Genomic DNA, 17,822 nt, shown 5'->3' with positions numbered 1-17,822 from the left:
CATTACTATTTCTAACCCTCCTCTCACACAGGGTCTGCATTCCATTTCCTTTGTGCTCCCCTACCTACTGTCTGTTTATGCTGCAGTTTTGGTGATATCCTGAATTTCTTTATCTATTAAACTACCACATAGTCTACTTTTATGATTAGAATTCATTGCAGATGCTATCATTAATCTTCCCCTTACAAGCTAAGTAAAATCTATTTAACCTGATGCTCATCTTATCTACTGATAAGGAGCTTACTTCATTTATTGATGAGGATATTAGGTACTGAGCAGGATTCTTCCCACCAAGTGGTTAGGAGCAAGTAGACAGCAAGTAAATAGCAAGCTTTCAAATGCACATTAGCCAAGCCATTGGTTAACAATATGCCATTAACCAAGCATACCTATGCACCTGCTATATAACAGTAGTCTAAATATATTTTTTCTTTTCTCTAAAATAAATTTCTAAAACCATCTACCCCTCACACATTTTTAGGATAACATTTAAATTTTAAGTTTCAATAGTTGGAAAGGATGCATTTTCAGATATGTTGTATATTGTAGGTATGTTTTAATTATATTTTTATCAAATCTTGGAGTTGCAGATTTACCTCATTCAATATATGGAAAATGTCTACTATATAACCTATTTGGAAAACCAGGCCACATTGAGAAACCATCAGACAAATATGTCTTTCTCTCAAAGAGTCCAAATTCATTTTTAAATTCAAATAAATGTGGCATTAGGGGTCACAGTAATCACCACACATCAAAGTTCTAATTCTGAAAAAGAGACATGAGGCACCAGAGTCTCACCAGAAGTCTGCTGCCTGAATGAAATAAGGTGCTGCCCCTTTCTATATTTCTTAGAAAAACCTCTAACTGCTCTGCCCTCAAGGAACTCTCCCTCAGGACAATACATTCTAGAATTGTCCCTTTGTTTCACGCCCCAGAAATTTTTACATCCTGAAGCAATACATTATATAAAGACTAGATTCACATTAGGTAGGGTTAAGGAGCAGCCTTTTGGTTTGAAGAGTATAAAGGCAATTGTAAAAGTGAGAAAGAAAATTCCACAAAACAGAAATGTTCTCAGGTAGATCAATTTTAAGAAAAAATGAAAGAATACACATGGAAATTTTTGCACCTTAAGTTATTCACATTCATCTACTCTTCAGAAAGCCTTCCTTCCATAGCAGGGGGTACACTACCTCACTTTCAAGCCCACTGCCATATACCTCAGAGTATAAAATGCCTATGGAATCATCCAGAGATTTCTGAAGAGAAACAATCCCAAACTGGTAACTACCATAGTCTTTGTAAGCTTACTAACTCTTCTAGGTAATATTACCCACACTGAATCATGCCCTACAGGTGATGGAGGTGGGGCTGAGCCAGGTGAAAACTATAAAAGATGCCATGTGGAGAGGGAATGAGTTCATGTAAACTTTGGCGAAAATGTTTTTCTTTATGCTCAATTTGCAACATTATTTTGCCTCCTCCCATGATGCTGACATGCATGAAGAAGTATAAAATGTCCTAAGACTCTGCAAGTTAGACTGTTTCTCACAGTCCCTATATTACTCTTACCATTAGGGAGGCTGACATCAATGAGGGTAAATAATTCTTCCTTTTAAATTCAACAACCATTTCAAATAACATTCTCACACATTCTAGGTTATTGAGCCTAAAGGCTTGAAATTGAGGATCCACCTGATGCAGCCACTTCCTTAACGGTAGTTCTATGAATTATATAATTCTAATAACCTTGCCTGCTACCTATTTCTCAAACTCCTATGAACACAGTTTACTAACATAGTGATGCCCTCAACACTCCTATGTTCTATAAATGTGGGATGGGATAAAAACCAAAGTTTAACACACAGTGTACTAGATACTGTAACATAGGAGAATTAATGGAGCTTCTCAAATCCATTTTAAAAATTATTTAAGCAGTAAACATATTTGGCTATATGAATATACTTTTTAGGTACTTCAAGCAAGTTATCTAGTATTAATTTTAAAATTATAAAATGTCAAACCCAGAAGAGATCTTAGAAATCACAAACTGATGCTTTCATTTTACAGATTTGGAAACAGAAGCACTAAGACATGAAGTGACATGTCAAACAAAAGTCACACAACACCAGGGCAGAAACAAAACTTGGTTCTTTTACTGTCTCAACTTATGCCAACCACTTCCTGGAGAATGTCAAGTGTTTCCTGATATAGTGGTATGTAGTAATTCTATGAGATTTAAAAGAAAATTCATATATGATATGCTTGCCTTGGGCATATGGGAACTGATTATATATAACTATATATTATATATCACACCAGCACAATAGCTAAAGACTTGCCCGTAATCACAGTGACCTGAAATTTTTTTTTTTATTTTATTTATTTATTTTAAGTAATCTCTACACCCAATTTGGGGCTTGAATTCACAACCCTGAGATCAAGAGTTGCATGTTCTTCCAACTGAGCCAGCCAGACGCCCTGTGACTTGAAATTTCTAAAAAAGAAAGAACTACCTGAAGGATTGCAGAAATACTCTAATCATTATTTTATCTCTCAGTGAACAATTTAAAAATTAATCATTAAAATCATTCATATAAATGATACTTAATGACATGGTTATACAGTAGAAACGTCTTATTATTTCACTCTTACCATATAATATATTGAACAATGTATGTCAATATATTTTAAGGGACTTGCTTAAGGACCATTTGCTTTTATAACCATTCTAAAGTTATAATTCATTCTGCTTCAAATCTGATAATTTATAGTAAAAAAATCACATCTATTACATTTGTAAATTAATACAATTCTGAAAAATGTATATTACTTACTTTTTCAAAATTAGATATCTTTTAAGCACATGGTAATCTATTTTTCCCACCAAAAAGCAAAAGAAAGAAAAAATGCTGCTATGCTTTGAAGCTTAAAATAATCCTCATTATAAATTACCTTTCATGTCTGTCCTACTAGAATCACCATTCGATGACTACAAAATAATTTCTTCCTTATAAAGTCATTATTTTTAAATCTGAACTAAATATATAGCTTTTTTTCTTTAAGATTTTATTTATTTATTCATGAGAGACAGACAGAGAGAGGCAGAGGGAGAAGCAGGCTCCCAAGGAGCAGGGAGCCCGATGTGGAACTTGATCCCAGGACCCTGGGATCATGACCTGAGCCGAAGGCAGACGCTTAACCATCTGAGCCACCCAGGCGCCCCTAAATATATAGCTTTTATTTACTAAGGGAGTGTCATCTTAAAAGGAAATAAATGAAAGCAACATTTCATAAAAACTTATTATACTTCCATATGTCCTGCACTACATTTATTCTTGCTGAATCATAAATATATCTCAAAAGAGTTAATTAATTGTTAAGGATGGCGCCACATGAAAGAGCCTCAAAATTAAACAAAAGGTTCTTTTATCTCTGTTCTCATAGATTACTAAAATAATTTTTAAATAGCTTTATAATTAAATTTTAAGCTATAAAATATTTGTATTGTCATTATTCTACTTTATAAAAATTATCTGAACAAATTTCACTGAGCTTAATCCTTTGGGGCTATGATAAATCAAAAAGTGCATTCAGCAACTATTGAGAGCAAAAGCCTTCTTCTATTACACAAGGTAACCAAGCATACATAGGATGATCCAATTTAAAAAGAGAAATTGAACTCAATACTTTTTCATTTAGAGTATAGACAAGCTTTATACATACCGTACAAAGGAATGCTTCCTCAAGTAGATATTGAATGAAAATGTAGAAAAACTAATAAAAGAAATCCAAAGTTATGCTCCTTGAGCTAAAATCTAGATTATTTTTTCTTATGTTTCATTCCCCTAATGCTTCCCTCAGATATAAGAAAAAAACATGAGAAAAGTGGGAAGTACTACTTCTGGTTCCTTCTTTCTTCCATAAACCATCCACCAGGCTAATCCACAACATACAGAGTTCTATAGTTGACCACAATAAAACAGACTTTCAAGGGGCATTCCAATTTTTCACTGTATTTAATTTACTGACTAAAACTTGGCTCAGGATAAAGTGACCATACATTAAAAACCAGAAAATATATAATAAAGCAAACTATAATCAGATGTCATTAGAGACTTCTACTTGTGGCCTAAGTGGGGTAGCAAGAATAAGATTTCTCCACCTGCCTGGCAAACAAACATAATATGGGAAAAACATACGAAGGAATGGTTTTCAAGACACTGGACATCAGGCAAAAATGTACTGAGATAGCTAACCTATGGGAAACGAACAAGATAAGCTCTACAATTGCCCCAGCTTACTTCTTTGAGAGACTGTCCAGGCAGCAGAGCAGTACAGAGGAGCTGGAGTTCAGCTTGGCAAATATCCTCAGGTGAAGAGAACAAACTGAGAACAAGCACTCTGAGGAGGCCAACACAGCTGCATTTCATAGGCCAACTTACTAGAGAAGAGAAAACCGCAGAGGGAGAACCCTACAGATCTGCAGGGAGTCCCTTCAAGTATTCAGCTAGTAATGATGAGTGAGCATACATGTGAAAAAAGTCATCTGAAGGGTTAGAGACAACAGTGGATGTTTCCATCAGCAAAACTAGAAAAACTCTTAATTCACATCTAATAAACATATATAAAAGTGGTTAAAGTACTCAGGAGAGAGTCAGGAAAACACATATCATAATGAGAATAATCAATCAAAACCAACCAAAACTGACAAGATGTTGAAAATAGCAGAAGAGAACATCAAAACAGTTATTAAGAGCATGTATTCTGGGCGCCTGGGTGGCTCAGTTGGTTAAGCGACTGCCTTCAGCTCAGGTCATGATCCTGGAGTCCCGGGATCGAGTCCCGCATCAGGCTCCCTGCTCAGCAGGGAGTCTGCTTCTCCTTCTGACCCTCCCCCCTCTCATGCTCTCTATCTCATTCTCTCTCTCAAATAAATAAATAAAATCTTTAAAAAAAAAAAAAAGAGCATGTATTCTACATGTACAAAAACTTAAGTAGATCATAGAAGATATTTTAAAAAGTTCAAAATTGAAATTCTGAGATGAAAAAATACACTGAATGGTATTAACAGCAGATATGACATTGACAAAAAAAAAAATGAGTAAACCCAAAAGCACAGCAATAAAACATAATTAAAATGAAAAGCAAAGAGAAAAATAAAATTTGGTTTAATGAAAATAACATAAGTGAGCTGTAAAACACTTCAAGCAGCCTAATGTATGGGTAATGGGAGTTCCTGAAGGAAAAGAGAAAAAGAAAAGCCCAATAAAAATATTTGGTATGTGTTGTGGTGAGCGCTGTGTATTATGTAAGACTGATGAATCACAGACCTGTACCCCCGAAACAATACATTATATGTTAATTAAAAAAATATTTTTAAGAAATGACAGCCAAAATTTTCCAAAACCCTACAAAAACTATAAACTCACAGATCAAAAAAGCTCAAAAAGGCTCCAAACACGAGAAACATGAATAAAAATACACAAAGAAACATCATAATTAAGTTTCACATAACCAGTGATAAAAAGAATTATCTTAAAAGCAATTAGACAGGGGAACCTGGGTGGTGCAGTTGGTTAAGTGTTTAACTCTTGGTTTCGGCTCAGGTCGTGATCTCAGGACAGTGAGATGGAGCCCCACAGTTGGCTCTACACTCAGCGTGAAATCTGCTTAAGACTGCCCCTCGTCTCCACCCCTACCCCACGCTCAATAATAAATAAATAAATCTTTTAAAAAAAAAAGCATTCAGAAAAAAAGAACCTATTATATAGAGAAGAACAAAGATGAGAATGGTATCACACTTCTAATTGGAAACAGTGAAACAACATCTTTAAAATACTGAAAGAAAGCAACCCTCAACCTAGAATTCTATGCCTAGAAAAAAAATCTTTAAAATAAAAAAAGCAAAATTTTCAGCAGAAAAAGTTTAAAGTATTCATCATCAGCAGACTCACACTACAATAAATATTGAAGGAAATATTTCAGGCAAATAAAATACGATACCATACAGAAATACAGAACTCTGAAAAGAAATGAATAGTACCAGAAATGATAATGATGACAGTGAATATACAATATTTCTTTTATTATTTAAAACGCCTTAAAAGATAAACTTTTTAAACAAAAAAGAATAACAGTGTATTGTCAGGTTATAAGACAAGTAAAAGTAAAATACATCACACCATAACATAAAGTCCAAAAGAGTAGAAATAGAAACACACTATTAGAAGGTTCTTATATTATACTATATGTAAAATAGTATAATATCAGTTAAGTCTGATGATGATAATTTAAACATGTATACTACAGATCCTGAAGCAATTAATAAAATGATAAAACAAAGAACCAACAAAGCTATAAAATAGAGTCACAAAGCTAATGAGGTAACAAAGGAGATAACCTGAATCATAAAAAGTGCTTGACTAATTCAAAGGAGACTTAAAAAAAAAAAACAGATGGTACAAGTACAAAAAAAGGAAAATGATATAACCAAAGTAACCATATCAAATATTATATTAAATGTAAATTATCTAAGACCCCAATTAAAAGGTAGAGATTATCAGGTTGAATAAGAAAGCAAGGCCCAATTATATGCTGCCTATAAGAAAAATACTTTAAATATGAAGACACAAATTAGTCTAAAGTAAAAGAGAAAAATGTAAACCATGTTAATACTATCTATTAAAGAAAGGTAGAGTAGCTTTATTAAGATTAGACAAAGTGGATTTCAGAGCAAAGAATATTACCAGGAATAAAGGAAGCCATTTTATGATTATAAAGTGATCAATTTATTAATAGGAACTGAATAATTCTAAATGTTCATGCATTTAAAAACAGAACTTAATAAAATACATAAAACAAAAACAAAAATACATAGAACTGCAAAAGGAAACAGACTAATTCAAGTATAGTTGTATATTTCAATATCCTTCTCTTAAATAATTGATAAAATAAATAAGCAAAAGATCAAAAAGGATATACTAGACTTGAATAACTCTATTAACCAACTTGACTTAAAGGACATTTAAAAACACTCCATCAAAAAATTAAAGAAGGAGCACCTGGGTGGCTCAGATCGTTAAGCATCTGCCTTTGGCTCAGGTCATGATCTCCAGGTCCTGGGATCGAGCCCCGAGTCAGGCTCCCAGCTCAGTGGGGAGTCTGCTTCTCTCTCTCCCTCTGCCTCTCCCCCCTGCTTGTGCTCTCTTTGTCTCTCTCTCTCTCTCCTTCAAATGAATAAATAAAATCTTAAAAAAAAATTAAAGAATATATATCCTTTTCAAGTATACACAGACATTTAACAAAATAAACCATGTCCTAATCATAAAATAAGTATGAATACATTTCAAAGGATTCAAGGTATTCAAAGTATGTCTGGGACCACAACAGAATTAAATTAAAAATCATTACCATAAAGATCTCTGGAAACTCCCTAAATATGTGGAAAATAAACAACATAGTTCTAAATTATTCATGCGTCAAAGAAGAAAAGGAAAACCTGAAAGTATTTTAAACTGAATGAAAATGAAAGATAACATATCAGAATTTGGGGGATGTCACCAAAGAAGTACTTAGGGGAAACTGACAGCATGTAATGCCTATATTAGAAAAGAAGAGACATCTCAAAGCAAAGACCTCAGCTCCCACCTTAAGGAACCAGAAAAAGAGAAAATTAAACCCCAAATCAGCAGAATTAAAGAAATAATAAAGAGCAAAGATGAAATCAACAACAGAAAACCAATGAAACAAAAAACTTATTATTTGAGAAGATCATTAAATTGATATATTTCTAGCCAAATTAAGCAGGAAAAAAGAGAGAAGATGCAAATTACCAATATCAGAAATGAAAAAGGTAGCATCACTACAGAATCTACAGGTATTAAAGAATAATAATGGAATACTGTGAATAGGTTTATGCCAATAAATTTGACAAATTATGAGGATCTGGAGAAATTCCTTGAAAAACACCAAAGCTCATTCAAGAAAAAATAAATGACTGGAACAATTCTATACCTATTAAAAGAAATTGAAACTGTACTTTAAAACCTTCCCAAAAATTAAACAGCATGCCCAGATGGCTTCCCTGGTAAAATCTACAAAACATTAAAGGATAAATAATACCAATCCTACAGAAACTTTTCTAAAACACTGAAGAGAGGGAAATACTTCCCAATTTATTTTATCAGGCCAGCATTACTGTGATACCAAAATCAAAGAAACACATTTCAAGAAAAGAAAACTACAGACACTAACACTCATGAAGCAAAAGTTATAAACAAAACTTTAATAAATCAAACTCATTATTACATAAAACGGTTAATCCATCTTAAGCAAATGGGATGTGTCCAGGGGAATATAGTTGGTTTAGCATTTCAAAATCAACCAATGTAGTTCATTACTACATTAACAAGCAAAGAAAAAACATGATTAATTTCAATAGATGGAGGGAAAGCATTTGACAATTTCCATCACATATTCCTGATGTAAAAACAAACAAATAAACCAAAAAAATCTCTCAGCAAATTAGGAATAGATAGCATCTATGAAAAGCTGACAGCTAATATAATATCTAATAGAGAAGGACTGAATGCTTCCTCCCTAAGATCAAGAACAAAACAGGGAGTGTGCTCTCACCATTTCTATTCAGAACTGTGCTGGAGTTTCTAGCCAATGTAACTAGTCGAGGAAAAGAAAAATAATCAGGTAAACCAGGGGGAAAGACTAGAGGTAAAAATGGGAAATTATTTATTCTGGGCAAAACAAAATAATGAGAAACAGGAAACAGTGAGAAAATGGAGACATGAAATCACACAGGAGAACAAATGCCCATAATTATGTCTAAGTAATGTATGTACAAACATCAGCTTCCTATTTTAAAGCTGCCTAAGTAAAGAATTAAGTGATGAAATACTAGGGAGGAGATAAATGCAAATTCTAAAGAACTTACTGAGAAAAACATAATAACTATTTTTGCTTATTTCAGCAAAGCATTCCTTGGGCAGCATTAACATATTCCCTAAAGTGGATGGATAAACTACAAAAATCTAGTATAAAACATTTCCTTAACATTTCTTTAAATTCCATAGTCTAATGTTTATTTCATTAATGTTAAAACAAAAATAAAGGGTAATGTAGCTTCAAAAGCTATAAAATTATAAAACACAGACTCTATAAGCTGGGAAGAGCCTCTTTGAAAGGAAAGAAAACAGGGATCAAAGGACAAGTAGATTTACAAAGTTATAAAATTATGTATAGTAATGGAAAAAGCAGTGTCACTGCTCTAACATTAGTCAGTTGTGTGACTTTAAGAATGACCTTAATTCTCCCTGAATCTGAGTTTTCTGCATCTGTGAAATAAAGGAGTTAGACCAATTGATCTCTAAATTATCTTCATCATCTTTGAAAGTTTAAGATCCTATGATTCTAAACAAAATCATTAGCTAAAGGACATAAACAATAGACAAATCTCTTTAACTGAAAGGAAAAATTAAAAATTTCTTATCTAGAATGAGGACACTATAGGTTTTTTTGTTCATTGGTTAACCTGAATATTAATTTCAATTGTCTGCTTTATTTTATTCACAATTAGCTTAACTGTATTATAAGCTTAGTTATAATTGAATTATGTGTAGTTTTCATTCTGTACCTTGTTTGAACGTAATGACACTCGACCTCCACAACGAGCACAGAACTTTGTTTGGCAATATGAACAGTTATGGCCACATCCATCAGCAAATTTTGTTTTGTGGCAAATACCACAGGTTGGGGCATCACCCTTCTGTTCTTGCTGCTGTTGTGATTCTTCTCCCATCTTCTTCACCTGCTCCTTGTACATTTCAAACTGCTGATGAAGTTTTCTGCAGAGAAAATAGATAAGAAAAATTTGATTTCCTGATGGTCTCAAAAAAATAATAATTACAACAATCTATACACAATTTTATATCCAAAAAATTCATAAAATGAGCATAAAGAATAAAAATTTAATTTTCTGATTATAGAATAACATCCTACATGGCACATCACAAGAGTGTTACAACTAGTTCTGTCCTCTGATATACATGGTAATTTAAGGGCCAATTAATACATGTTAATAGAGGTATCTCTTTGAGTTATAATTGTAATTTCTATCTACCATTTGTAACATATTTCAATAATATGCCCTAAAATATTTAAAATATTATTTTTCAAAGGTTTAGCTTCAGAAATAGACTGAGCTGATTTGACTTACACAGTACAGCCAAAATCTATGAACTTCAAATCATTGAGACAACTCTCAGTTGGAGTGATCTTAAGAATCCAAACAGAGGGGAAAACACTGGGTGAGTGCTTTCACTAATTGTTTAAATCTGCTCACAGTCTGGATATTAGTTGGCTTTAAAAACACTGTGAAATATTAGGAGCCTAGCAAATAAGGCTGTATAAATAAAAGTAAGGCCAATTTTTATCTTAAAAACAAACCAAAAAAATGAGAAAAAAGTTGCCTGGAAAGAGGTATTATTTACTCTTTAAAAATAAATACTGATAAAATTTTTCACCCCCACTATCTTCATAAAGGAAATTTAAAAATGTTTTAAAACTATAATTAACTCTGCTTAGGACTTACAAAACTGTAAATAATGTCACTCCCAACCTAAAAATGATAAAAGGCTAACTAATCTACAAAATCATAACTTTTCTTGAGCCCATCAGAGAGTTGAGGATATAAGGCAAACAAATAATAATCTGAACTCCAAAGAACAGCAAGCCCCTCCAAAGAGAAACGAAATACACTGTTTCACCGTTGGCAGGGCAGAAGAAAAGGAGAAAGAAGGGCCACCATTCAAGCAGGTAAGAGGAAATCAGTTAAAATTTTAACAAATTGTAAAAGGCCAAGTGTGGGCTAACATGACAGTTTGGAATAGCTAGAGGCCCAGGTGCAAGGAAAGTTCACATTCACTCACAGCACTTTTCTGCAGGCCTCTACTGGTTACTTATGAGGAAGATAGGGAGCAAGGCATAAGAACAATTCTTTGGGGTACACATGTGTATGTGTAAAAGAGTAACTAGTGGTTGCTGGGGTACAGGCACATTCCCCAGACTATCTCTCCTAAAAATGTCAAAGCTATAAACCATAGGGAGAAGAAGGAAACTCTGTCATCCCCAGGGCAAAGGCAAAGATCCACTGCAGCTAGGGAAAAGGTTAAATGGAAAAACAACCTCTACCCATGAAAGAGGGACAGGAAACCATCTTCAGCCAACATCCTTAGCTCAAATCAAAGGCCTTTCATAACTAGGGAAGGGATGGAAATTCCCATCCCAAACCTATCAGAGATACAAGGCAGATTTACTTCTATGGGAAGAAGGGCCTAAGAACTCTGAGCAAACCTCATCCATAAGGCCCAGGTGGACAGGTCCTGACAAAGATGAAGGGAAGGAAAACAACAAAACACCTTGCCCCTGCCACAAATCTAGAATCAAGAAATAAGCATCAATAGACTACTGCTGGGGAAGGGGCAAGAGCATATGGAGAGATGCCCCCTGTGGAGTAAGTAAATGGAAATGGCTGACAGGGTAGCAAAACACTGGAAAAAACTTCTGATACTCCTGCATCCATCCTAAATACAATGCAGCAGTAGCCCACTGGAGAAATCTGGAGGAATTTGAAGACTGTGATGCACTAAAGATAATGATGGCAAAAACAAAATCCAAACCTATCTGAACTTCTGACCTGACGATAATTTAATTTCCAACACTAACATTCTGACAGAAAAGGCATGCCCACTTTAAGGCATAAATACAATTCAAAGCCACCATACTCAGGGGAAATAGCAAGGAATAAAGAACCCATTGTTGAGAGAGAAAATAATTAACATAATTAGATTCAGAGATGACAAGGATAATGGAATTATCAGAATTATCAGACTGACTTGAAAATGATTATAATTATTAAGGTAAAAGATTTATAGAAAAGGGGGACAACAGGCATGAACAGATGGGATACCAAAGCAGAAAGATGGGAAGTGTAAGAGTCATCTGAAAATGCTGGAAATAGAAAACATGGCATCAGAGATGAAGAATTTCTTTGATGGGCTAATGGATATGCTTGAAAGAACTAAGGAAAAGATTAGTAAACTTGAAATAAGTCAATAAAAAATATCCAAACAAACAAAAAAGAATTGGAGAAGGAAAGAAAAAAACAGAGCATCCAAGAGCTAAATTGATCTAACGTGTGAAATCGGAGTCCCAAAAGGAGAAAACAGAACAGAGGAAATATTTGAAGGTATAATGGCCATGAACTTTCCAAAATTAATGAAAGCCACCAAATCACAGACACATAAACCTCAAAGAAGCCTTTGTAGAACAAACACCAAATACACACACTCTAGACTCATTATAGTCAAAATGCTAAAAACCAAAGAGAACTATGAAAGCAGCCAGAGAAAATGACACATCATATGTACAGAACCAATGATAAAAGTTGCAGAAGATCATCTCTCAGAAACCATGGAAGCTAGAAGACTTTGCAGTAATAGCTATATATAGTACTGACGGAAAAAAATCTGTCAACCCAAGATCCCATATGCAGTGAAATTATGCTTCAAAAAATAAAGGCAGGGGGAGGAGCAAGATGACAGAGAAGTAGGAGACCTAAATTTCGTCTGGTCCCAGGAATTCAGCTGGATAGGGATCAAACCATTCCGAACACCTACGAACTCAACAGGAGATTGAAGAAAAGAATAGCAACAACTCTCTGAAGAGAAAGGCGACCATTTTCTGGAAGGTAGGACGTGAAGAGAAGTGAATCTGAGGTGATATTTGGGAGGATAGACGGCAGGGGAGGGGGCCTCCATTGGCTGCTTCTGGCAAGTGATAGAGCAGCAGAGGACAAAATCAGAAGTTTTAGAAGTCTGCTCTGCTGAGGGACGTCGCTCCAGTGGCTAAGCAGGGGGTGGAACCCTCGTGGGACAGTGTGATCTCAGGACCCTCGGGGTCACAGAAAGACCGGGGGTGCCTGAGTGCGGCAGAGCTCCCAGGTATCAGAGTGCCGAAGTCGGCTGCAAAGACAAGCCGAGAAGTGGGCTCTCAGCTCGGGGTTGCCATAAACTGTGATCCACGGTACAGTCGGGCCACTGCTCTTCCAGCAGAGACCCAACAACTGGCAGATCTGGGGAGACTCCCCTTCCTCCCCCCCGGGGGAGAAGCGGCACTGGAGCGCTCTGCAGGGATCTGCTGGGTTTGGAGACTCCACACGGGGTTGTGTGCCAGAGATAGAAATGCTCGGTCACAGGCTGGGTGAGCATGGAGTGTGGCTGGAGACCAGGGAGACGGGAGTGACTGACTGCTTTTCTCTGGGGGCTCACTGAGGAGTGGGGCCCTGAGTTCTCGGCTCCTCTGGGGTGGAAATTGGGAGGCCGCCATCTTCACCCCACAAAGGGGGGGCAATTCTGCCTCCGGTAAAGACACTTGAGAACCATGGCAACAGGCCCCTCCCCCAGAAGATCAGCAGGAACAGCCAGCCAAGGCCAAGTTTACCGATCAATGAGAACAGCAGAACGCCAGTGCTAGGGGAATACAGCACATAGAATTCATGGCTTTTTTCCCCCTGATTCTTTAGTCTTTTAAAGGTAATTTTTTTAATTTTCTTTTTGTTCTTTTTATTTCTTTCTTTTTTGAATTTTTCTTTTTCCCCTTTTCAACCAACATCTTAATCCCTTTTTAAAATCTTTTTTATTTTTTATTTTATTATAAAATATTTTATTATTTATTTTATTATAAAATATTTTATTATTTATTTTATTCTAAAATAAAATCTTTTTTATTTTTCATTTTTAGAGTCATAGTCTATCCCTTCATAGTAGTTAACCTTATTTTTGGTATATATATATAAGTTGTTCTCTCTTTAAAATTTTGGGATACAGTTTATTCTAACAGACCAAAATATACCCTAAATCTGTAGTGTATGGCTTTGTTCTAGTCTCCTGCCTGATCACATTCTCTCCCTTTTTTTTTTTCTTTTAATTTCTCTTTTCTTTTTTCAACCAACATCTTATTAATTCCTTTCATAAAATCTTTTGGCTCTAACTGCTAGGATAAATGAGGCAGAAGAGAGAATTAGTGATATAAAAGACCAAATGATGGAAAATAAAGAAGCTGAGAAAAAGAGAGATAAACAACTACTGGATCATGAGGGCAGAATTCAAGAGATAAGCAATACCGTAAGATGAAACAACATTAGAATAATTGGGATCCCAGAAGAAAAAAGAGAGAGAGGGGCAGAAGGTATATTGGAGCAAATTATAGCACAGAACTTCCCTAATTTGGGGAAGGAAACAGGCATCAAAATCCAGGAGGCACAGACAACCCCTCTCAAAATCAATGAAAGTAGGTCAACACCCCGACATCTAATAGTAAAACTTACGAGTCTCAGAGACAAAGAGAAAATCCTGAAAGCAGCTCAGGAGAAGAGATCTGTAACCTACAAGGGTAGAAACATTAGATTGGCAACAGACCTATCCACAGAGACCTGGCAGGCCAGAAAGGACTGGCAGGATATATTCAGAGCACTAAGTGAGAAAAATATGCAGCCAAGAATACTATATCCAGCTAGGCTGTCATTGAAAATAGAAGGAGAGATAAAAAGCTTCCAGGACAAACAAAAACTAAAGGAATTTGCAAACATGAAACCAGCCCTGCAAGAAATATTGAAAGGGGTCCTCTAAGCAAAGAGAGAGCCTAAAAGCAACATAGACCAGAAAGGAACACAGACAATATACAGTAACAGTCACCTTATAGGCAATACAATGGCACTAAATTCATATCTTTCAATAGTTACCCTGAATGTAAATGGGCTAAACGCCCCAATCAAAAGACACAGGCTATCAGATTGGATTAAAAAACAAGACCCATCGATATGCTGTCTGCAAGAGATTCATTTTAGACCCAAAGACACCCCAGATTGAAAGTGAGGGGGTGGAAAACCATTTACCGTGCTAATGGACACCAAAAGAAAGCTAGGGTGGCAATCCTTATCTCAGACAAATTAGATTTTAAACCAAAGACTGTAATAAGAGATGAGGAAGGACACTATATCCTACTTAAAGGGTCTATCCAACAAGAAGATCTAACAATTGTAAATATCTATGCCCCTAACATGGGAGCAGCCAATTATATAAGGCAATTAATAACAAAAGCAAAGAAACACATTGACAACAATACAATAATAGTGGGGGACTTTAACACCCCCCTCACTGAAATGGACAGATTATCTAAGCAAAAGACCAGCAAGAAATAAAGACTTTAAATGACACACTGGACCAAACAGACTTCACAGATATATTCAGAACATTCCATACCAATGCAACAGAATACACATTCTTCTCTAGTGCCCATGGAACATTCTCCAGAATAGATCACATCCTAGGTCACAAATCAGGTCTCAACCGGTACCAAAAGATTGGGATCATTCCCTGCATAGTTCCGTACCACAATGCTTTGAAACTAGAACTCAATCACCAGAGGAAAGTTGGAAAGAACTCAAATACATGGAGGCTAAAGAGCATCCTACTAAAGAATGAATGGGTCGGGCGCCTGGGTGGCTCAGTCGTTAAACATCTGCCTTCGGCTCAGGTCATGATCTCAGGGTCCTGGGATTGAGTCCCGCATCGGGCTCCCTGCTCCGCAGGAAGCCTGCTTCTCCTTCTCCTACTCCCCTTGCTTGTGTTCCTGCTCTCACTGTGTCTCTCTCTGTCAAATAAATAAATAAAATCTTTAAAAAAAAAAAAAAAGAATGAATGGGTCAACCAGGAAATTAAAGAAGAATTTTAAAAATTCATGGAAACAAATGAAAATGAAAACACAACTGTTCAAAACCTTTGGGATGCAGCAAAGGCGGTCCTAAGAGGAAAGTATACAGCAATACAAGCCTTTCTCAAGAAACAAGAAAGGTCTCAAGTACACAACATAACCCTACACCTAAAGGAGCTGGAGAAAGAACAGCAAAGAAAGCCTAAACCCAGCAAGAGAAGAGAAATAATAAAGATCAGAGCAGAAGTCAATGAAATAGAAACCAAAAGAACAGTAGAACAGCTCAGATCAATGAAACTAGGAGCTGGTTCTTTGAAAGAATTAATAAGATTGATAAACCCCTGGCCAGACTTATCAAAAAGAAAAGAGAAATGACCCAAATAAATAAAATCATGAATGAAAGAGGAGAGATCACAACCAACACCAAAGAAATACAAACAATTATAAGAACGTATTATGCGCAAATATATGTCAGCAAATTAGATAATCTGGAAGAAATGGATGCATTCCTAGAGATGTATCAACTACCAAAACTGAACCAGGAAGAAATAGAAAACCTGAACAGACCTATAACCACTAAGGAAATTGAAGCAGTAATCAAAAATCTCCCAAGACACAAGAGCCCAGGGCCAGATGGCTTCCCAGGGGAATTCTATCAAACATTTCAAGAAGAATTAATACCTATTCTTCTGAAACTGTTTCAAAAAATAGAAATGGAAGGAAAACTTCCAAGCTCATTTTATGAGGCTCCACCATTACCTTGATCCCAAAACCAGACAAAGACCCCATCAAAAAGGAGAATTACAGACCAATATCCCTGATGAACATGGAGCAAAAATTCTCACCAAAATACTAGTCAATAGGATCCAACAGTACATGAAAAGGATTTTTCACCACAACCAAGTGGGATTTATTCCTGGGCTGCAAGGTTGGTTCAACATCTGCAAATCAATCAATGTGATACAATACATTAATAAAAGAACAAGAAGCATATGATCCTCTCAATAGATGCAGTAAAAGCATTTGACAAAGTACAGCATCCTTTCTTGATCAAAACTCTTCAGAGTATAGGGATAGAGGCTACATACCTCAATATCATAAAAGGCATCTATGAAAAACCCACAGCGAATATCATTCTCAATGGGGAAAAACTGAGAGCTTTCCCCCTAAGGTCAGGAACAGGGCAGGGATGTCCAATATCACCACTGCTATTCAACATAGTATTAGAAGTCCTAGCCACAGCAATTAGACAACAAAAAGAAATAAAAGGCATCCGAATCAGCAAAGAAGAAGTCAAACTCTCACTCTTTGCAGATGATATGATACTTTATGTGGAAAACCCCAAAGACTCCACCCCAAAACTGCTAGAACTCATACAGGAATTCAGTCAAGTGGCAGGATATAAAATCAATGCACAGAAATCAGTGGCATTCCTATACACCAACAACAAGACAGAAGAAAGAGCATTTAAGGAGTCGATCCGATTTACAATTGCACCCAAAACCATAAGATACCTACGAATAAATCTAACCAAAGAGGCAAAGGATCTGTACTCAGAAAACTATAAAATACTCATGAAAGAAATTGAGGAAGACACAAAAAAATGGAAAAACGTTCCATGCTCATGGATTGGAAGAAAAAATATTGTGAAGATGTCAATGCTACCTAGAGCAATCTACACATTCAATGCAATCCCCATCAAAATACCATCCACTTTTTTCAAAGAAATGGAACAAATAATCCTAAAATTTGTATGGAACCAGAAAAGACCCCGAATAGCCAGAGAAATGTTGAAAAAGAAAAGCAAAGCTGGTGGCATCACAATTCCGGACTTCAAGCTCTATTACAAAGCTGTAATCATCAAGACAGTATGGTACTGGCACAAAAACAGACATATAGATCAATGGAACAGAAGAGAGAGCCCAGAAATGGACCCTCAATTCTATGGTCAACTAATCTTCGACAAAGCAGGAAAGACTGTCCAATGAAAAAAAGACAGTCTCTTCAACAAACAGTGTTGGGAAAATTGGACA

General features: G+C 35.7%; 1 protein-coding gene across 22 annotated transcripts in view; it reads right to left on the bottom strand.

Annotated features, from left to right (window-relative positions):
• RIMS2 (regulating synaptic membrane exocytosis 2) overlaps positions 1–17,822 on the bottom strand; it is a 595,628-nt gene that overhangs the window by 469,366 nt on the left and 108,440 nt on the right. For all 22 annotated transcript variants that reach the window (XM_021688297.1, XM_044914274.1, XM_021688308.2 and 19 more), the window contains one exon: positions 9,653–9,863. In XM_021688297.1, coding sequence (XP_021543972.1) covers positions 9,653–9,863 — 211 coding nt within the window. The remainder of the gene's footprint in view (positions 1–9,652; positions 9,864–17,822) is intronic.

The sequence above is a fragment of the Neomonachus schauinslandi genome, chromosome 4 (assembly GCF_002201575.2).
Source record: "Neomonachus schauinslandi chromosome 4, ASM220157v2, whole genome shotgun sequence".
Lineage (NCBI taxonomy): Eukaryota > Metazoa > Chordata > Mammalia > Carnivora > Phocidae > Neomonachus > Neomonachus schauinslandi.
The sequence above is the reverse complement of the archived record's forward strand: the minus strand, read 5'-3'. Positions and strand labels throughout refer to the sequence as shown.